The sequence below is a fragment of the Pteropus medius genome, unplaced genomic scaffold (genome assembly GCF_902729225.1).
Source record: "Pteropus medius unplaced genomic scaffold, Ma_sr-lr_union100, whole genome shotgun sequence".
In the NCBI taxonomy this organism is placed as follows: Eukaryota; Metazoa; Chordata; class Mammalia; order Chiroptera; family Pteropodidae; genus Pteropus; species Pteropus medius.
In genome coordinates, this window is record NW_024352785.1 from 18815184 (window position 1) to 18838451 (window position 23268).

At 37.3% G+C, this 23268-nt stretch overlaps 1 protein-coding gene across 2 annotated transcripts in view; it reads left to right on the forward strand.

The window, feature by feature from the left end:
- The window catches only part of MEGF10 (multiple EGF like domains 10), a 332427-nt gene extending 322107 nt beyond the window's left edge, over positions 1-10320 (forward strand). For both annotated transcript variants that reach the window (XM_039848592.1, XM_039848593.1), the window contains 4 exons: positions 903-1026; positions 5457-5501; positions 6336-6542; positions 7785-10320. In XM_039848592.1, coding sequence (XP_039704526.1) covers positions 903-1026; positions 5457-5501; positions 6336-6542; positions 7785-8011 — 603 coding nt within the window. In that variant the 3' untranslated portion in view covers positions 8012-10320. The remainder of the gene's footprint in view (positions 1-902; positions 1027-5456; positions 5502-6335; positions 6543-7784) is intronic.
- Positions 10321-23268: the final 12948 nt, after the last annotated feature.

A 23268-nucleotide genomic window follows, 5' to 3' on the forward strand; every position in this document is an offset into this window, starting at 1 on the left:
ACCACATGAAATTGCATTTTTGCAGGTCAAAAATGATCAAATAGGAACAATGTGCTGAGCATTTTTAAGTGCCAAGCATTTCTAATCATTTTACATATAGAAACGCATTTAATCTTCACATCAATCCTGTGACTCAAGAGTGATTATTATTCCCATTTTAAAGATGCACGGAGAGGTTGGAGACCCAGGGCTGTCCAACCTGGAACTGCTCCTGTAGCACCCCCGCTCACCCCAGGTCTCTGCCACAATGCTCTGAAATCCCAAACATTTCTCCCCTCCAATTGCACCTGAATTATATTTCCAATCTCCATTGTTTAATTCCAGCTCTCCATCAGAAGAAAACCAAGCTAATTAAATTATTTCCGTTGCAATTAAGTTAATGCAGCTGGATTTTAATTATAGCGCCTCCTAGTTAAATTGCACTTTGCACTCTCCAGGGACTTTCATATTCATCATTCCATTTGTTCCCATTCACATTCAGGGAGGGAGGTAAAGGAGATAATCTTATCTTCATGCTTATACCTAAGAAAACAGCTAAGAGTCGCTTGTGACTCATATAAGGTCATACAGTGTATGATAGGAGAGCTCAGACCAAGAATTTTTTTTCAATTCAAAGTTCCATGTATGTAAATCCAAGTAAGATCGAATTATTACGGGGTAACGACGTGAAAGGAAGTTGAGGCAGTGGAGGGCACAGTTTGGGCCGAGGGACACGTATTCCTGCTGCTCTCTGCATCCCACCAGTTGCGAAGCGGTCACCTCTGCCGCTCCACCCAGCCTCGTTTAAGGACCAGACCTCGATACACGCCGTGGACTTGCTTTCCCCAGATCAGTGACACTGTGCCGGGGAAAGCCACATCGTATTCTCTTTTTACATCTTTTGTTGTTTGTATTTTTAACAGTCAAAAAACAATCAGCTGTTTGTGAATCTGAAAAATGTAAATCCTGGAAAACGAGGCCCTGTGGTGGACTGCACCGGTACGCTGCCTGCGGACTGGAAACACGGCGGCTACCTCAACGAGCTTGGCAAGTGCCCCAGCCCGCGCGCGCCCGGACAAGCTCCTTTGTCTCGTAGTCACCTCAGACGGTCCTAGATTTATGTTTGTGCCAAAGCGGTCTATTAAAAACATGCATAAAAAATAATAATAATAGACTCATACCTAACCCCCGTTATGGGGCTTATTATCGTGCCAAATCCCTTATTTATTCAACATTGACTGAGTTTCCACTATGTGGCAGGAATGTAAAATGGAACAAGAATCTCTGCCCGCTTGTAGCTTACATTCTGACACTACATATATTAATTTACACAATTATCACAAGTACTCTAATAGGTAGGACTATCATCATCATCATCATCTCCATGTTACAGTTAAGCTGAGTCTTTAAAAGATTAAGTAATTAGTGCAAAGTCTCAAAATCTGTTGACTGGTGCAGCTGGGATTTGAACCTAGTCAGCTGGGTGTCAGGACGTGTGCTCCTCTTTGCTCTCTTTTAGTATGGGAGACCAGTGCTTGAGGCCCCCTTCCCCTTTTAGTTAGGAAATGGAGATAGCGACAGGAATATAGTAAGTCAGAGGGTCTCAAGCATTTTGGAATCAGGAACCTTTCGCGTACTCTTACAGGTTATCAAGGACCCCAAAGAACTTCTGTTGAAATGGGTTATATCTAGTGTTATTTACCATATTACAAATCAAAACAGAACATTTTAAATTGTTATTTATAATAACAATAATCTCATTTCATAACATAAGATGCATTTGATGAAAAATTACTATGTTTTCAAAAAAAAAAAAAATAGAAGAATGGCACTGGTTAACACTTTTATAAAATCTTTTAACATCACCCTTAACAGAGAACCGCTAGATTTTTATTCTGCTTCTGTGTTCAATCAGTAGTGACCTCGCATTTGGTGTAGCTCCTGGAAAACGCCACCATGTCCCTGAGAGAGAACGAGAGTGAAAAAGGCAGACAATGTTGTTGTATTACCATGGAAAAGTTTGGACCTCACAGCCCTCCTGCAAAGGGGCGGGGATTCCTGGTCTGCACGAAAAGAACTGCCATGATTGAGTGTGTGGCGCCATCTCCAAGCACTTGTACCTTATCCTCAAGGGCGAGCTTGGTGATGTGGTATCTAACGTGTGCGCAGTGCCTTATTCGTAACAAACCCTTATATGTATTTATTTGATGGTAAGGTTGTCATGAAGCTTAGTTAAATTTGAATTTCAAATAAGCAACAAATATTTATAATATAAATATATCACAAATATATGAGGCTTGGGGCATACGTACAGTAAAAATTATTTGTTGTTTCTCTGAAATTCAAATTTAACTGGCTTTCCTGTGTTTGCTAAATCTGGCACCCATACTGGTGGGCCCTTCCATGGATATTGTTTTGTAGAACAGGGGTCCCCAACCCTCAGGCTGTGGACTGGTACCAGTACCGGTTCGTGGCCTGTTAGGAACTGGGCCTCATAGCAGGAGGTGAGCGATGGGCAAGCCAGTGAAGCTTCATTTGTATTTGCAGCTGCTCTCTAGCTAGCATTACCGCCTCAGCTCCACCTCAGATCATCAAGCATTAGATTCTCATGGGAGCACAAGTCCCTGGTGCCAAAAATGTTGGGGACCCTTAGTGTAGAGGAAACAAAATGGGAAGCACAGAGAAGTTAACTCTTTTGTCCAGGACTTCTTCGGAGGATGGAGGTAAAGCAAGGTCTTCCAGTAGGTCTTCTGATTGCTCTCCCTCGGATCTTTCTGTGAACACCATATATGTGTCCAGTCTCCTGAGCCAGATGTCAGAACCAGTCTCTGTGAGCTCAGAAATCCCCTCTTAATACAGAAATGCAAATGTTTAAGCAGAAAATTAAGTACAGAGTCTTAACTTTTATCTGTATTCTACACCAACGTTATCAATAGGATGTGTATTTTTACATACACACAGTAAAATTATTTATATAATATACTTATTTACAATATACTTATTGGAGAAATTATTTATTGGAGAAATTATTAGGGAAGTTTTAAAAAACTATAAATTACATTAATAATTTAGCTCAAAGAAGTACATGAGTTGATATTCAGTAAAATATCCCTGAGGACTCCTGAGAAAAATGTTCTCTTGTTTGACCCTCACCTACTGTAATTTATTCCGACTCCAGAACACACAGTCACTGCATTGGTCACAAATAAATCACTGCTTTCTGTCTCAATGAGACCCAAGGGACTGATTATTGGGAACATAAAATCTTCATTGGAAATTCTGCATCTCCTTGGTTTGTTCCATCCCAAGAGTAATTCTGCATTTAATGTCCCTCTAAAGTTGTTGCACAGAAAAGTCTTCTCTTACAAAGAACAGAGTAAGGCACATCATGGATGATGAAGTGTGCAGGTGTTTTAAATGATGGAAAAGTTGTGGTGATGTTGTCTGAAAGAGCCCTGAACTTGACACAAAAGCCCTGCGATCGATTCCTGGTTCTGTTATGTGACACTGGGCTAATCAATCTCTCGAGATTGGTTTGTTCGTTTGTAAAATAGGGATAATGACTGTGCTCTGGCTCATTGTATGAATTAGATTAAACTGAGCATCTGAAAGTGCCTGTCCTAGGATTGAGACGTGTAGGAGTTTATGAAGAAACCTACCTGCTCCCTTATTCGAACAGCATCCTGATCTTCCAAGGCACTGAAGAGAGAATCTGGCAGGGGTGTTTGTTTTCACAGCCCCAACTCTTGTCCTCTGATTTAGTATCCACCCCATGTTGCTCCCTTTAACTCCTTGGGAAAGGCTCATTGCACAGCTAATGCCATGACGTGCATTTAACAAGACTTTGGTACAGTTTGGAAATGGCTAAAGAAATTTGGCAAAGACTAATATATACAGAGTTCCTCGATAGGGAGCTCTCAGAGACCACAGGCCCTGCCTATCTTCATGGAATTCTTTACAAGGTCTAAGAATCACCAAGACTACCCTCGGGATCAATAATTTGCTAGAAAAACTCACAGAACTGATGGAAAACTCTCATACCCATGGTTATAATTTATCACAGCAAAAGGATACACATTAAAATCAGCCAAGGGAAGTGACACATAGAGTCAACAGAAGTTCAAAATGCGAAACTATCAGTTGTCCTTTCCCAGTGGAATCATGCAAAGTACCAGCTTTTCCTGGCAACAGTCTGTGGCAATACACATGAAGTATTGCCAACCAGGGACACTCACCTCAGCCTTGGTGTCCAGAGTTTTTATGGGGGCTTAGTCACAAAGACTTGGTTGACTGTCCATATGGTTGACCTTAAATCTCTAGCCCATTGAGAGGATGAGCTGATACCAAGAGGTCCCGAAACCGTCCCATATATCACTTTGTTAGACTATCCAGTATAGTCCCAGGCTCCCAGGTAAACAAATACACTTTTACTGGGCAGGACATTCCAAGGAGACCTCCCAGGAACCAAGGCCAAAGGCCAAGCCTCCTTCCGGTAAGCTTAATTCTTCATTATGTACTCTTATCCTGCATCCCTGCATAACTCGGTGCCTTTCCTACTATCTGGGAATTTGGTTAGATGTCACAACCCAGACCCAGGAGAGTGTGCCTGAGAGGAAAGCTTCCCATTTCTTGTCCCACAATGTTTGATATTAGATACAACCTGTCCACTTAGGGGATCCTCCTTCTGTCTCCACAAAAGCATGTCCCCATAGGACATCACCATCAGAACCTGAGTTTAACATCACTCTAAGAATCTCATGCACAGTGACAGGGGTCATTTCTTTGTCTCATACTTATTTGAATGTTCACACAAGTTATTGCTTTACTCTCTGTTTTTAACCTAAGTCCATAACATTCCTTTAAAAGATCATTGCAAAGGCCTCGGAATGCTTACAGATAGACTGAAGCTGAGGGTGGTCTGACACAGGAAGTGTCACAGTAATGAAAACACCATCCATTTGTATGGTGCCTCAAAGCTTACAAAGCCTATGCTCTATTTCACTTAATGATCACAACAACACTGTAAGGCTTGGAAGGCAGGTTTTGTTTTCTCATTTTAGAGATAAGGAAGCTGACACTCAGTTGAACATCCTGCCCATAGTCATGTGGCTAATGAGTGATGAAATCAGAGTCCTTTGTCTCAGTTCTTGTCCTGGCTCTGCTCTTTCCACTGTGCAACCTTGAATCAAGAGTATTGACTCATCTGTGCCTCAGTTTCTTCCCTGTATTGATCAGCCTTTCCCAAAGTCACTGTAAATGAGCAAGAGAATGATCGAAATGATGTATGTGTGTTTTTAATTCTAAGCACTAGGGACATCTGGGGTAAAGGTTTAAAAAGCAGCAACCTTGGTTATGTTTGCAGCGGGGAGGTAGAGCGGGGGCCCAAACCATCTTCCTCCATGGTGTTGAAATATCAGATGGGCTTTCTCTTGCTTTCAGTTCTCATTGGGTATTTTTTTTTTCTTCCATTATCTCAGGTGCTTTTGGACTTGACAGAAGTTACATGGGAAAGTCCTTGAAAGGTATGGTGTAAATCTGAGGAAGAAACACTTTTATCAGAATCACAATTCTTAAAAATATTTTTACCTCGAAGACTGAGCTAATTTGCCAAACGAGCAAGAGTGACAGTGTAGAAAAAATGTAGAACTGTTAATGTGGTTATTCCAGCAAACGCACAAACACATTTGACTGACATCAAGCGAGTGGCTATCAGTGGACTTCAGTTAGAGCCTAAGTCTGGGGGAACACAGGTTTCAGCTTGCTGGGAAAACACACATATTTCCTTCAAAAGAAATATGGCTTATGAAGAGAGAAAAATGTAAAAAAGGAAATAGGAAGAGATCAGCATGGTTGCATGTTCACTGAGGCCTGCTCTTGAGGAGGAGTTTGAGTTATAACGTCATGTGCCCAGTATTTATGAGGAATTCCAGTTTTACAAGGAATCCTCAGCACAAATGCCTTCCTCGTCATGATGATAGAACCTTCTTGTGCTCCTGGGGCCATCAACAGATGCTTTCTTGATTGAAGCCTTTGAGAATTTGGATACTGTTAGTAAACTAGAACGAGATTAATTTTTATTGAGTGTGATAATCAAAAGGAAATCAAATCCATGATGTTTACAATGGCATTCACCTTAGAGAAGAGCTAAAAATACTTCATAGTTTTTTGTACTTTATAGTAATTTTATAGCAAATTCTCTCCAAAATAAGTAGAAATGTATAGCATTCTTTTCAGTGTATATAATTTAGAAAACTAGCTACAAAGAAAAACTGTCCAAGTAAATTATCACCAAGAAAAAAAAAAATAACATTGTTCATGAAATAGCATCTGCTTTTTTCCCTCATCTTTCTTCACAGACTTGGGAAAGAATTCTGAATACAATTCAAGTAACTGCTCCTTAAGCAGTTCTGAAAACCCATATGCCACTATTAAAGACCCACCTGTACTTATCCCCAAAAACTCAGAGTGTGGCTATGTGGAGATGAAGTCACCAGCACGGAGAGATTCCCCCTATGCAGAGATCAATAATTCAGCTTCAGCCAATAAGAATGTCTATGAAGTTGGTAAGTTCTCCTAACCAAAGAAAGAACCTAGTATGGGAAGTTTTAAAAAACAATTTTAAAGTCTTTGAGAAATCAACAGCAGTTCATATAAACCTTAGTGAAAATAATGACCCATATTTTAAATGTAAGCTATATTTACAGTGATCATATTAGTCGGTGTCAGATAAATTATTCAGGGAAAATATCATTTAAAAAATTTAAAGGAAATTTTCTTATCTCTCGTCTGGTCATCCATCTTTTGTTTTGTAACCATAGTGAATATTTTAGCACATATGTGGAAGAGCATATGTATCATATTAGCTAACATGTTGAGTTAGCCAAAACAAATGGTTCTAGTGGATTAAACAGGTGGTTCCAATTCCTGGTTGCATTCAATATATTAATATAATGCTTTTAGCAGGATTGAAAATTTTGACTTTTAAATTTGTTTAATATATCGATAATATTCTCAGATGTGAATCTGATACAAATTAATAAGATTTCAATTTAAAATTAGAGTTATTTTGATGGCTTGCCCTTGCAAGTACCATTTGAGGAAAGGTAAAACATGTCAGAACTATCATTGGTTAAATAGTAGGGCTATATATTTTTATTTTTCTTTCTATTTCAGTATTTATGATTTAAACTTAAAAAAATTCTCTACTACTTGTAAATGAAATGGCTAATTTAACTCTAGTCACTAGTAATTCATTTTATGCTACAGACATGTCAGTGAAAAGATATATAACTATTTTTAAAGTATTAAGATAGCTTTTTAAAATTGGAGGCGTAGTGAACTAAATATACTTTTGAACTGTCTCATAAGCCCGCTACTGGGAGACGAGAACTCAGCTAAGAGCCTCAGCCCTAACATTGTGAACTTGTGTTTCCATGAATTGAGTTAACGTGTAAGGATCTCAGTCGTCTTACCTGTAGAGTTAGGGGTTTGCGCTAGATTATTGCCAACGTTTTTTTAGACAATGATTCATATCCAGGGTTTTTTTAATATCCCCTTGATGTTTTCATCCCAACCATATGGTCATCCTTTGGTTCTCAACACCGTTTGCGGGCATCAGTGGGTCTGCCAACCACATATTAGCCACCTCTATCTTGTTTTTAAAAGATCATTTGTTTTAAAAAATAACATTTTCTTATATTTTTATAAAAACTCCTCTTGTGTGTTTGATAATTGCAAGAAATGCCATATTCTAATTATTAAAAATTTTCTTCGATGATAAATTAATATGTTCCCGGTTATCACAGAACCTACAGTGAGTATTGTCCAAGGAATATTCAGCAATAATGGGCATCTGACCCAGGATCCATACGACCTCCCAAAGAACAGTCATATCCCTTGCCATTACGACCTACTGCCAGTCCGAGACAGTTCATCCTCCCCCAAGCGAGAGGATGGAGGCGGCGGTGGCGGCGGCAGCAGCAGCAGCAGCAGCAGCAGCAGCAGCAGCAGCAGCAGCAGCAGCAGCGAATGACACCAAAGGACCACTTAGTAGGCCCTGGAACCCTTTCCAGAAACACAGTTCGGTTCTTCTCCATCCTCAAGTTTGCCACCCTATGTGAATGTTAATCTACTTGGTAGGCATTTGCTGGATGTAAATCAGAAAGCTCAGAGCTGAGGCTGGCTGACCGTAGTCCTTTTGTACAGGTGGCTTGGAAGGAGATATTGATGTGATTTTCCATTCTTGTTAGTTTTAGGCCTGCACCCCTGAGGCATGACTTATTGTAAAACCATGGCTATAAGCATGAACTTGCAGAGCTCCTTCAGAGATATGGGTTGCAGTGGACATTGGTATTATTGCTTGAAAAATTAAGTATTTTCTTTCTCATTTGCATTGTAGAGCTGTACCTAGGATTGTACAGTTTACCATAAAATTTAGTGTGAATCACTAAACATGTAGAAGAAAGGGGGCATATTATTGAGTCCTGATTGTTTATTTTTTTTTCAGCTGGACTTAGAATTGTAGGGACAACATGAACCCAGAAGGAAACATTCTATCAAGTGGCATGACTGAATATACTCTAAATAAACTCTAGAAGTAGATAGCAAATTTAAGTATGAAAACTTTAGACATATTTTAGAGTGAAGAAATGTACAATTAGAATTACTTTAGGAATACTAGAATTATTACAGGAATCAATATGTGCTAAGCAGAGATGATTCTTCTCTCTGTTTGACCCTTGGCCCTCTTTAGACCCATGACATTATTCTGATCACTGTCCCTATCGAATACATTCACTATACGAGATCCATAACATATCAGTAATTATTTCATAAATATAGAAATGAAATAATTTTATTTTTGACAGACTGGATTGAATGAGTGTATAATGATTGGAAAAGGTTGTAAATTTTAAGTGTAAGAAGACACTTAAGTTTTGTAAACCATTAGTAATACATGCTGTAATATAGAATTAGCAGAAAGTTTTTATTAATTTTTCCCCAGAAGTGACTGAAATATTTTTGTGCATATTTGAGAAAAGGGCACTTTTCTTTTATTAATTGTTGATTTAGAGAAACTATGCTTAAGCTGGTCTTTTGCATTGCTAATATGACATGTACCCCATTTTTCTTTAATTTGTATTTTCATTTTTAAGTTGTATATTCTATGTTTTGTAGTGTTTGGATTGTTAATGAAAAAATTATATGTTCATTATTTCTTGTATTATTGCCACTTATCTTTTTGCTTGATAAAAATGCATTGCTCTTTTTTTCTTTTGTTGGGAGGAAATGCAAATATATAAATCAAATCTATTAAAATTGGTCATTACTAAAATAGTACTGAAACCATAGATAAATAGCTTATCATTGAAATAGAGAAGCTTTTTAATAGTCCAAAATGGAGTTCCTTTTGATCTGTGAGTTCTGAGTCTTGGTTAAACCAGGGGGAAGGGAAGAGGGAAGCTATTTTTACTGAGCGAGTACTACAAACTGATCTTACTAAAGACCTTCATTAGGGTGATTATATAATTGATCATCCAATCTGAGATACTTTTGAGAGTCAATGAGGGCATTATTAATACTTAACCTACAATGGGCTTTAATCTGGACTGTTCCAGGCAAACCAGAACGGATGCTCATCCTGTGCATACTTATCGTGCAATAACATTTTCACTCCAAGGTAGTTGTCTCGTGAGAATTCCAGTGCGATGCAAGAAAGCCAGTTTCTCTTTCTTTGAGTTGTGTGAACAAGCCAAAGGGCTGGAAGGCTGAAAGAGGAAGAAACTTCATAAGCAACTTCATGAGTGGTCTTCAGTCTTTTCAAGATACCCAGTATGGTATTAATTTGATTCATTTAACAAATATGTATGGTACACCCAGTCTGCCAGTAGTACACAGATGACACTGTCCCTGCCAGTTATCAAGCTGGGATATCCAGTGATTTCATATCACACATCTGTTCCTGAGATGGTGGTTTCGTCATGTGGATGATAGAATAAACACACTTAGGGCATTCACTCCTTTGATGTTTGTTTCTTTTAGGGAACCCCAAAGTTGATTCAAGGAAATAGAAATTGCTTGGAATGCACCTTAAAAACCATTGATTTTATGCCAACAGTTAACCACTGCCTGACCCTTGACAAAAGGGTGTAGGCATCGAACTGATACACTTGTGAGTCAATAGGCACAAAAAGACCTTTTTGGTAATGAAAAAGAGACATTGTTCCTATCTTTTTTTAAGGATTGTCTCTTCAGAGTTCAATGATAACTCTGAGTTTCCCCATTACTCCCTGGAGATGAAAGAAAAAAAAAAAAAAACACCTGTTTCTTTTTTCATTTCACCTGAGGGGGCAAAAAAAAGAAAGAAAGAAAAGGCAACAGCAGCTTAAGTAAAATACCTGGGCAGCAGATGTGAACTCTGAAGGAGCAGTCATCCCTTCCTGAGAATTCTCTCTGACAAATAAATTATTCAGGGTTGCTCCTGTTCTGAAACGAGAGGTTCTTAATTATAGGGTTCACTCAGGACTTTTCAAACATGGGAAAACACATAGCATTTTGGATAGGGCAAAACTACATGTTATATACGGAGAGGTCTAATTGAGAAGTCAAAATTTTCTAGATATTTTGATATTCATTTGAGTAAGAGAAATACTTTGGTCAGAATGAGAATTAAATGAAAGACAGAAGGACTTGACAAATTTTCCCCCCCGAAATTACAATCTTTTGGAATTTTTCCCAGTATATCAAATGTAATTTGATGGTGATGTCTATTCCTCATACATAGTAAATATAGTCTCATGACCTTTGAACCCATAGGCATTAAACATAATTTCTTCCCTGTATCCTATAATGGTCAAAGCAGTGAAGGAGCTTGGTGATACTTGGCTAACGTCATTCATGTGGGAATTTTAGCAAAATATTATTCTTTCCTTAGAAGTTGATGTATCAGAAAAAATTTAACTACTTGTATTTATATATAAATACATCAAAACTAGCCCAAATGATAGCTCATTTGCTTACTTTAATATGGAGGATATGTTATTTGTGGTTAGTTATATGACAAGGAAAATTTCATGGTTATTTACAATTCTTGATATAAATTCCTCTTCCATGTTATAGTAGTAATGTTACCGAGAGTTGAATGTGTTTAGCATTATCTCTGTGAAAATTATATTCACCAATTTCAGGAAAACCAACATAGAATTTTATAATAGGGCTGTTATAACCCGTCCCAACTGAATCCATTGGCACAAGGACTGTGGGTTGTGAGAAATGCAAACAACTTTATGAACATGTGATCTTGACTCCAAAGAGCCACAGTGGTAGTTGTCAATTATTGAGATTTTAAAATCATAAATATTACAGAAATTGAACAAAAGTATCACAATACCATTTAGAATTCCTGCTGATATTAGAAGTCTACTTACCCCTTGAAATAAGATGAGATCATATAAAACCTTAGTTTTAAGGTTATGTTTTTTAAAATAGTGAATTTTCTATCTCTGGGTAACATGTTTATTATTCAAAATAAATATTTAAGAGAAATTTTGGTCTTAAAGGCTTTACATCATGGAAGTATTCATAGATATATATGCAAATGTGAATTACATAGTATGGAAGGGTACTTGTTTATTAACTAAAGAATAAACTGCCCTTTTAGGGTCCTCTAAAAATTGGTGTCCTAACACTGGGTCTGCTTGTTCTAGTTTAGCATTTAGTTCAGGCTTCATTTTGATATGGATGAATCGCAATATATATTTTTAAAAAGAAAAAAATTAAAATACATTCTGATTTTCTTGGTTGTAACAAACAAACAAACAAATGCTTTCAGTGTTAAAATATCTCTTATCCAAAGATGATAAACTTTCATCAGTATTAGCCTACATTGTCATTTATATCACCAAATGAGTTTCTAGATTAATGCAATAAACTTTCTAATAAAAAACTTTGAAGTAGTGCTTATTTCTCTGTGTGATGCTATTGTTAAAAAAAAAAAACACTAATGCTCCTACTGAAAAAAATAATATTTTTTATGTGTGATCCCATAGCATTTTATATGTACATTTAAAAAATAATTGCATTTTATTCATATATGGATAGTGGCTGATAGGTCTTCTATAAATAGCTTTAGGTTATATTATATGGATTTGTTTTTTAAATCTCAGTAGTCTGTTAATGCCTTTTTTTTTATATAATAAAGCATTATAGTACTGTGTTCTAGGTATCAAATATGGCTAAAACATCGCTTCTTCTCTTAATAACTATTTACTGAGAGCCTGAGTGCCAGGCACATTTGGGGAATGCAGAGAAATATAGGGCATGAACTATTTTCAAGGAGCTCATTATTATTATTTATTAGGAAAATAAAGCATCTTACTAGCTGTGTGACTTCGGTAAGTTATTGAATTCTCAGGACCTTGGTTTCTATATTGTACTACGTTGGAAATAATAGGACCAATTTCAAGGGAGTTTGTGAGAAAATTTCACAACTTTATACATATAAAAAACTTCAGTGCCTGACATGTAGTAGATAGCTGGTAAAGGTTAGCTATATAACTATTATGAAAAATCAGTTAATAATATGATGCAGTTTGCAATAATCATAGGAGTTATAAGGCTGGTAAATCACAAGTGAATATTTAATGAATATTATAAAACCTACATGTTCGTGTGACCATATCCTGATCTATTTTTGCATTACAAAAAAAATTTTTACGTTTTTTCATTTCTAAAGTAGTAATTAAGGAAAACAATAATAATATGATTTCATCTTACAGTAATATGTTATTTCCCAATAATTGTGAATGCTTTCTAAATATTTGGATGTGGGTTTCTGGGAAGATGGTGAGCTGGCTTTGTGTTTTGCCATCCTGGCAAATACAGCTATCCAGAAAAAGTAAAGGACTGATCTTGGCAACTGAAAGAGGTGTCCACACAGCGAGATACCAAGTCCTTGAAAGAAGGTGCAGGTAGGGAGCAAAATGTAAATGGGAGTTGCTGGGAGTTAATGGGGGTGGATCATGGAGAGGGTGTATACACAAGGAGAAAGTAAGGGAAGAATGTTCATATTATGCAGCGACGAGAGAGGCTAACGGTCCTTAGCATGATGGCATCTCAGCTAAGATCGGACTTTCCCAATTGGACTTGTGAACTGAGAGGCCTTCTGCCACTTCCATCAAAAAATGGGCAAAGGAGATCACTGGCTGCCCACAGAAGGAAAAATTTCTACTTTGACTTGCAAAACACCAGAGAACCAGAGAGATCCACAGAAGTGTTGAAAACCTGCGCACTATCAACATGAGCAGGCAGAAAAAGATCACAAACCACAGGATGGGAACAAAACAACCCAGGTAGAAGGGAAGGAAGCTGAATTGGAACACTACAATAAACCTCTAATATGGAGGTGGAGCTAATGTAGACCATGGAAGAAAAAATATGATTAAAATTCTAGATAAAATATGATTAAAACTCTTAAAGGATATAATTATAAGACCAGAGAAGTTTTCCTGGAACTGAAAATAATGACTTCCCAATTTAAAGATTCAGTGGAGGAATGTGAAAACAAAAGCTACTGAGACTAAATTCATGTTTTGGAAGATGAAATGCAATCAAGAGTAAAATTCCAAAAATGGTAATCACGGTGAGGAAAACAGGAAAGACTAGTCCATGAGACCCAATATTAAAACAATTGCTGATCCAGAAGGAGAAAAAAGGAAACCATGGAGATGCAGTGATCAACTAAATAATGAAAGAAAACTTCTATAAATGATGCCCTTCCATAATGTGACCCTTTCATGTCAGGTCTTTCATATGTGAAAAGATATACTGGGTTAATGAACAGAAGTAATGAAAAAAGTATGGAGAAACACATCCTGGTGAAATTTATGAAGTCTAAGAATAGAAAAAGAAACCTAAAATGGTACAAGCAGAATTAACAGATTGCTTACAAAGCAAAGATAATTCGATTGAATAGAGAAAGTATAGGGCGGGAGCAGGAATGCGGAAGAGGATAAGGTGGACGAGGGCGACACCGCCTGAAAAATTGGGTCATGTAGCTGCCCGCTGTTCTCCTGCTACAACATCAGCTGCCCCTTTTCCCAAGACAACAAGGCTATTTAACAGAAATTGTTAAATAGCTCCCCCACCTTTCATTCTGCTTGAAATCTCTGACCCAATTGGTGTAACCAAGAAGAATCAGTGACGTCAGGAAGAAGGGACCTATATGATAGACTGGCACAGGGTAAGCTGCAGATACCAAAGCACTAGTTTATCGTTCGTTATTGAATTGCTATCAAGGAATCAGCAAAAGTGTGCCCAAGAACAAAATGGGAAGCCTTGAACAGTAGCTAAGATTAGAGCTTTCCTTTTTCTTGTTGAAGACTATAATTTGACTCCCACTATAAGCTGTTGGCTGACAGCAGGTTGTATTTCCCCCTGTGTCGATGGTCTGGACTTCTTTACTGGTGATAAAGCAGTAGAAAAATCCACATATGCCACAAAGCGGCCATTCTATCGTGGCATATATGTTGACTGGCATATGATTGAGAGGTTTATGAAACAAGAGATATTTAAATACCTAAAAGCAGAACTTGGAAGTCCATTAATGTCTTGTAATCTTTACTAAAAACTCCACAAAACAGAGAATATATTGCTAAACTAACACTTGAGCTTTTCTATTTTTTTGGCTTCTATCTAGTTGTATAGGCTAGTTTCGCTTTAGCTACATCTTAGACATTAGGGAAATTAGGAGAACAGACAGGAATACTGTTCTCTCTGAAGGTTTAACCATAACTAGGGACTTGAGGCATTGCTTCCCAGGTGTATAGAGTAGAACTGTAGATGTACTGAAATCAAGGTAAAGAATTTAGTGACTGTTGATGAAAGCCAAGGTTTGTTGACACGGTGGTTAATATATATATATACATGCAGGTTTGGAAGCTTAATGCTGGCTTCCACGCTTGAGTTCTACCAAGCATGCCCCACCACAAAGGGTTATAAAGAAAGCAGAATTAGTATTTATCATCATGTTCCAATGCTTGGAGTCTTGTAGTAAGATTGATTTTATAGTTAAGGGGAAAGAGAACATCTTTCTTATTACCTATTTCATATAGAATGCTGGTAAACCTGGCTTGACAGTAATATATTTTTATATTATATAATAATTTAATCAGTATATCAACATGAAAACATAGAGGAAAGCCAAAATGATTATTTCACTTCAGATTAAATATTTAAATCTTGTGTATAACAAATAAGGTTTTAGTTCTTTCTGTGCCCTAATGTTTTGTATATTGACAAATTATCCAAAATTAGATGATATTTAATAATTCAAGATAAGAATGCTTGAATTGTACACACCTAAACATGCAAGAACTTTTTTATTTTTCACACTCATTATACTTTGAGGAGAAAATACAAAAGGAACAACTTGTTTTTAAAGAAAAAAATTAAAAATTGTGAAAACTTGTATGGTCTTTTTTACGTATTCCTGAGATTCTAGTTATCATTTTTAAAATTTTGTTATCCCCCAAAATATTGGGAGGTTTTTATTTAAGTAAATACTTTTGGAACTAAAAAGCTAGTGCAGGCTATTCTGCTTCAATGTGTTTATCTAAAACATCTACTGGCTCTTGAGCCAGTGGTAAATGGAAATGAGATCAATATAAAGTGGAGGTTGTATTAGTTTGTACGCAATTTCTCTTAGGCAAAGGAAGCTAAAATAGTGGAGGTTGAATTATAGTCTTCAATAGGAAAGGGAAAAACTCTAATCTTAGCTGCTCTTCAATCATCACTTCTTGAGAAAGGCCTTTCCTGACCACCTGTGTGGGATAGAATGAATCATCATCCTGTATTACCCTGCTTGATTGTCTTCTTGAGGCTTAGATTCTGAAGTTCTATTATTTACCCTCTTGTTTACTCATTTACTGTTTGTCTTTCCAACGAGAATGTAAGCTCCATGATTGCCAGATTTTTTTCTGTATGACTTACTGCTGTATCACCAGAACACTCAGTAGTATATGGCATATGACAGGTTCAATAAATATTGATTAATTGACTGATTGATTGATTGATTGAATACATAATAGCTTTGCTTAATTTGGCAATGCCAGTTTGGCTTTTGTTCTTCCTCTGCATTCTTCTTAGGTGACTTGGAAATGTTTTTCCTTTTGTCCCATCCTACAATTGCAATAATTCATGATGAAAGCTGTAAATTCAGGAAGCTGGTAACTTAAAGCAAGGGTCCTCAACCCCTGGGCCATTGACCAGTACTGGTCCATGGCCTGTTAGGAACCGGGCCGCACAGCAGGAGGTGAATGGCAGGTAGTGAGCAAAGCTTCATCTGTATTTGCAGCCACTCCCCAGCACTAGCATCACCGCCTCAGCTCTATCTCAGATAATCAGGCAGTAGATTCTCATAGGAACACCGGTCCCTGGTGCCAAAAAGTTTGGGGACCGCTGACCTAAAAGATAACAAGAGCCTGTCTGTCTAGCAGAATATTTCCTTCTCATGTCAGGTCTTTGATACTTTAACCACGATGCTGAGAGCCCCAGCTCCAGAGTATTTCCATTGTAACAGATATTGCTAGGGAGTGACTTTTAATTGGAAATATTAAACTCAACCTCTCCCACTGTGCCTCCATGAGCCCTATATCATAGCCAAGTTGTGCTGGTTGCTGGTCTTCATTCTCCCTCCTGCCCCACCATCTCCTTCTCTGTACTTCCCCGATCTCAGCCTCTGTCCCTGTGGCTACCCCTACAACATCTGTGCCAAGGTCATGCTTTCAACAGGCCGCTCTCAGGCAATGAGTGAGAAAAGGAAAGACCTTTCCTGTAAAATGAGGGAGTCCTTTGGCTCAAAAACTCCGTTTGGCCTGACCTAAACTTCCTTAGAACTGCACTTGCTGTCAAAGACTCTTCCTTCTCTCTCTCTTGGTCACAGGACCAGACTGGCATCAGGCTAAAGTGACTATATGAACCAGACATACCTAAGTAAAAAACTATGCCTTGTGGACTCTGCTCTGAGGAAACATCCACGTGATCTGCCTTAGAGTGGCACCCTGATTCGCTTATTTGAATCCACACCACCTTTCTCTCCTTCGTCTCAGCCTGGTGACCCCAGAGGTGTGTGGGTCAATGTTTAACAACCAGGTCTCTGAAAAAATTAAAAAACACCAATCTGTAGCATTTTCCTGTTTCCCTAGTATACATATTCCCACTGTGGCCAATGTAAAGCTACCGACATGACGTTACTGAACGTGGAGTTAGGAAGATGCTGGGTTGCACACCATCATGTAGTGTCTCCACAATATAGACAATTGGTGTAAATAACCTCAAAAGCATAACAATTAATTGCTGAATTAATTGCTGTATTCTTTTTTAAAATATAACTTACTGAATTTTAAATTTATATACCTTAATTTTAATAATGGCTATGCTTAACAAGTGGCTCACTAAATTCCTGAAAATTTAACAATTGGCTCTCAACAAGCTTGTATGAGCGGCTTCAGCCCATCACTAGGTTACCAAGACCCTGATTTCTGATTGTCCAATGGTGTCAAATTTTGGTCCTGATTTCTGAGGACCATGATCTCAAAACACTGTCATTGACTCGAACAGGAGCACATGCTCAGAGCACATGTTCTCCTACCTTTTAATTTTTATCCAGAAAAGCCAAGGCCCAGAAAGTTATATGTTCACAGAAGCATTTACTTGCTGAAAATATCATGAGCTGGGTATTTTCAAATCTATACATTTCTGATGTACTCACTTTACCAGAAAAAGATGATAGAACTGGATTCCTTCTTTCTCTAAAGATCCTCAGACTAATTATTTGGTTGTAAAGGAGTCCTCCTCATTAGTAGCTTTCCTGTGAAGCACTGAATTGGAGGATGACTTCACTGAAGGGTCCTCGGTTCTATGTAATATATAAACTCTTAACATGAGGACTTATTTATGAATTGCCAATCAGAAATCCACACTATGCACAAAGATATTTAATCGTGCCATTGTTTAGAACTACACATAGAGTTCCTTAACTTTGAAATAGAAGCCACTTGAGACTTTTTCCAGGATGGATGCTCAACTAAGAGACCATTATAAAACATGGACGACTATGTTATAAGAACTGTATTGGGTGTTTGTTTTCTTTATGTGTACTATTTTTAAAAAGATGCACTTTAATATTTCTACTCACTAAATAGCTGGGCATCGATAAAAGCAAATGCTGTCTTTTATGCTTGAATTGTGGCTGCAAATTTATTAAGGAAAAAATGTCCTGAATATTTTATTTACATTGCAGGTAGATTTTATTTGTGGCAGAAAGCAAAGTAGCGTTGAGTCACTTGACAAAGATAATTTTACACCAGAATGAAAGGCAGGAGTTTTCTTACTTGCTTGATATGTTAAAAGAAAACCTTGACAGCCTAAGCTGAAATGTTGATCTCCAGAAAAAATGTATTATTTAAAAAGTGAAGAAAAAGAAGGAAAAAAAGCTAGGAAAAAAATATACAGAGACTCAAAATATTGCTACTTTTCCTTCTAGAGAAATAGATAAGGCAATTGCCAATGAATACCCTTAAATCTGGAACAAGCAACCACATGGCCATGTTAATTACAAGAAAAAGCCTCTGGTTATTAAGAGTGCCATTTCCCTTAGAGTAGCTGATCTTTCTATGAGTTCGGCACCTGGTATATATGAAATACGTTTCCATTAAATGATTTCGATTGAATGCACAAATATAAGGACATTATGTACTACATAAAAGCTTTAGACACATTAAAAGCAAAAGTCAGTATTAATATACATGAAGAGTGAAAAGCCACGATCCCATTAAAAAAACCTTAAAGACTAAAGCATAACCTATGAAAACATTGTCATTTAACTCTATGTATTATATAATACAAGACAAATTTCCTTTTTGAGTGTTACTGGTTCTAAAGGCAGACTGATTTAAGCCAAGACAATATCCCTTAGACTAATCGTGTCACCACCCAAGGTAATGACTGCAAGGAAAACATTTACTCGGCTGTTTACATCCTGAATTACTTACTTTTTTAAAAACTAGACTCAGCACTTTATCATCAGAGCTCTTATGTTGTTAGAAATTGGTTCAGCAGCTAAGGGAAAACAAGTCCTCCAAGAAACACCTTGGAGAAATCTGAGAAAACCAGCAACTGCTCTGAGATGCAGTGGCCCTTCATCCAATGACAGAGCTGGCTGGCACCCTCAGCTCTTATGGGTGGGTGATCAGCCAGAACCCAAATCTTCTGGTCGTGGTGGGTTTCTTCTTGATATTTTTACTCACAACTGTTTTCAGCCTCTTGTTACTTTAAGTATGCGGAAGTGTTGAGTGTTGTCTGTATATAGCCATTACTTTGTTGATTAGAATAGAAGGCCTATAGCATTCCTAAGTAGAACTTAAAACGTTGATTTAATAGCTCTTTGCTAGTCTATGGAGAGTCATTTCACACTGCCTTGAACTCCTCTCGCACTTTTCTCTCATCCCACTACAGACCACACCATCTCTTTCAAGCAATTTTGTTTTATCATGCAAAGAAGATCTTGCTATTATATTTAAAGAATTCTGATCTCATTTTTACGGATAGTCACAGTCATTATTTAAATCTCTATATTTATTTCACCTCGCTTATGTACCTTATTATCTTCATTATCTATTTTTGCAGTGCAGTAGGAGTGGCTTTTATTGTGACTACTTCGAATTCTTTCTAGGATTGAGAGGAATATGCTCTAAATTAATATCATTTAAAAATGACAGAAACAAGATGGAATGTGGAGTTGTTAGGACTGGTGACAGATTTCCAGTTTTGACACCTTGTGTGATCTCGATCAGGGTAATTCATTTCACTTGACTTTAGTTTATTCATCCGAGAAGAAAAGATATTGACACGGTCCTTCCTCATAAACTGTATCTATGGGAGTCATTTCTGAGCTCTCTTTTCTGTTCCATTGATCTATTTGTCTCTTCTTTCACCCACTTTCTCCATTTCATTTGTGGTCGAGTGTCTGACATTAATTTGGAGAAAATTTTCAATCATTATCGGTTAAATATTGTTTTTGTTCTTTTCTCTTTTTCTTTTTGCCGCTAGTCCCATTATGTGTATGTCATACCTTTTATAATCATTCCACAGGTCTTAGAAATTCTGCTCTATTTTTTTTTTCTGTCTTTTTTATCTTTGCTATTCAGTTATTAAAGTTTCTATTGTTCTACCCTGAGGCCCAGAATTTCTTTCCTCAGCTGTGGCCAATCCGAGCCCATCAATTGCATTCTTCATTTCTATTACCGTGTTTTCTTTTATTATTCTTTCTTAGAATTTCCATCTCTCTGCTTTCACTATCCTACTTTTACAAGGAATTTTGTAAAATTCCTGGTCTGATAATTCCAACCCTTGTGCCATATTTAACTTTGGTCTAATGCTCGCTCAGTCTCTTCAAACTTTGTTTTTGCCTTTTACTATTATGCTTTGTTGAAAGGTGGACATGATGTATCAGATAAGAGGAACAGGGTAAACAGGTCTTGAGTACTGCAAAGGCAAGGCATGGGGGTAGTGGAAATGGTCTGCAGTCCTACTATTGGTCTCCGTTTTTCTTGAGCCTGTGTCCCTGGACTGTGAACTTCACAAGTGTTTCTTAGTTTCCTCCACCCTCTATGTTGGTGGGATAGGATGGCTAAAGGGGGCTGGAGATAGTTATTTCCCTTTCCCTGGGTCAGTTAGGCCCTGGTTAACTAGTTTCACCTGAAGTTAGGCCTTGTTAAGAACAGAGTGCTCTGGTGTGTTTCAAAATGTCTCCTTTTCCCCCTTTTCAGTACTTGCCATCATCTCTGCTTCTGCTATCAGAGAATGTTTTGCCTAGATTCAACATCATATGTGATATGTTTTTTTAAAAGTATTTCCATGGCTGCCGGATCAGGAGGGGGTTTTCTCTGCTATTCTCTGAAGGAACCTGCTCTGCGTTCCTGCAGGTAAAACTTACAGAAGCATGGGGGCCCCTTCTGACCGGGTCCCCTTGGAGTTTCTTTTCTCTCAGACTTGTCCACGTTGAGCCTCTAGAAATGCATTCATAGCAGTTCAGGTTTTCCTACCTGGCCCTGGTTCCTGCAGAGGTTTCTGCTCCTATATTGTACTTCTCCCTACCCACCTGTCTGTCTCTTCACTTTGGGGAGTAGCGGTTTGCCTTGTGACCTCACTTCTCTGATGGATCCAAGAAGAGTTGTGGATTTTTCAGTTTGTTCAGCTATTTACTGATTGTAAAGTGACATGGTGACATCTAAGCTCCTTACATGCGGTACTGGAAACTGGAAGTCTGAGATATCATTTTTAGGTCAAGGAAATAGTAAATTCCCAAAATTATGAGTGTGAAATTGTGGTGCAGGATACTGAATTCTTTCTTTCTTCTTGGATATGCAAAAGACCCTTATTCCTTGGTTTAGTACTATACTTAGAAGGGCCTACATTGTATTACTGGAAATTTTCAGTGATTTATATTTCAGTTGTTTTCTTCTTTTAATAATAGAAGAAATGTGCATTTTGGAAGTTTTATTTTTATCATTTCATGTAACAGCTTATATGTATATATGGTGTGGTATGACATATTGTACATTAAAAAATTATTCTTACCCTTTGAGAGGTTCTAGTCTAAATTAAATTCTCTTCCTTTTATATAGTAACCATTCTTTCTGGTGTATGATGGGAAAAGAAAAGAAAGTGTTAATGCCTTTTTCTCGGTACCTGCTAGTCTTAGAATCCATTAAAAGTTATAAAATATTAAAAGGCAACTCTGCATCCTAAGAATAAGATTCACAATATTTATTATAATAGTCATTAAAATAAAGGTAAGCAGGCATGCTTTCACTGCTTGAGCCAGACTGCTGCTTATTCACTTGAAAGAATCTAAAATTCATTCAAACTGCCCCATGCTACACTTTATTTTTCCTTCTGTTTTCCTCATCCAAACACGTATGGAGTAATGGCTGAATCCTTTCCTGTCAAGACACTGCTAGGCAATAAATCACTTTCTATTTTAAGCAATAAGTGATTTCATTTATCTCTGATCAAAGCATCCAAATAGTTCCATAAATTGGTAAGACAAACCCAAGAGAAAAAGGGGTTAGATACCACTGTTAACCTTTTATTTCTTTGCAGTTATTTTCAGATACCTTGTTCAACGGCCTCATTACTTTTCAGTACTTGCCATCATCTCTGCTTCTGCTATCAGAGAATGTTTTGCCTAGATTCAAATCATATGTGATATGTTTTTTAAAAAGTATTTCCATGGCTTAAATAAAAGTGGGGTATGGTCATTTATCACTTTTGAAAGCTAAAGATTTTTTCACAATCTTTCAACACATTCATGAGATGGGACTAGGCTTTTTTACAACTAATCTTTAACTTAAAGCTTACATTAGCATGTAAGGTATTATCATGTCCACACAGTTATAATGCCTCGTGCCTTTGCTATTTGTTTTTTTCTTAGCATCATAAAGTTTCTGTGAAGCAGCCAATATGAAATACAGAAAGTCTAAGCTCCTGATAACTTGGCAGTTTCTATTGTAGGGCTTTGAATTCTCCTAGCTCAAAGCTTCAGTCAGAAATCAAAGGGGTTATAAAGGAAGTGGAATTCTGCTTGGTACAAACTCAAGAAGGAGTAGAAATCCCTCCACATTTAGAATGAAGAACCTGAGCTCCTGCCTTAGATCTGTATCCAATCAGAGGAGAAACTCTGAGGTACTAATAACCCAATTTGCAAATGTATCCTGTGAACATACAATGAATGTTCTCTAACCAGCAAACTTTCAGATGTATGGACACCAGGTCAGAGAAGACTCAGAGAGGTAAACAGCATCTGACTTGAGCCTTCATTTAGTTCATTTCTGGCTTACCTACAAGCATGGTATGTCTGAAGTGCAACGGGTTATACAGAAATGCTTGGATCTAAAGAGTTTCTGGCCTTGGGATGGTTGCAAATTTTTAATAAAGAGCAATTAATTTGAAAGGTTCTAATACTTTTTAAAACAAAGGTTATTGTCTTGTTTTATGCCATTGAGAATATAAGTTAATATTATTCCCAATGGCATAAAGCCTACTAATCTATTCTCATCGTGAAGGAAATAACCCAATAGTCCTAAATAGAGATTCTCTAAAAGGGTCTGAAATACTCATTTCATGGACCTGACAAAGAATTTAATTCAACTATCAAGAAGGCAATATAGGGTCAAGAATAAAAAGAGAACCTCAAGTAATTTAAAGAGAGGTTACAGCTCCCAAGAGCTT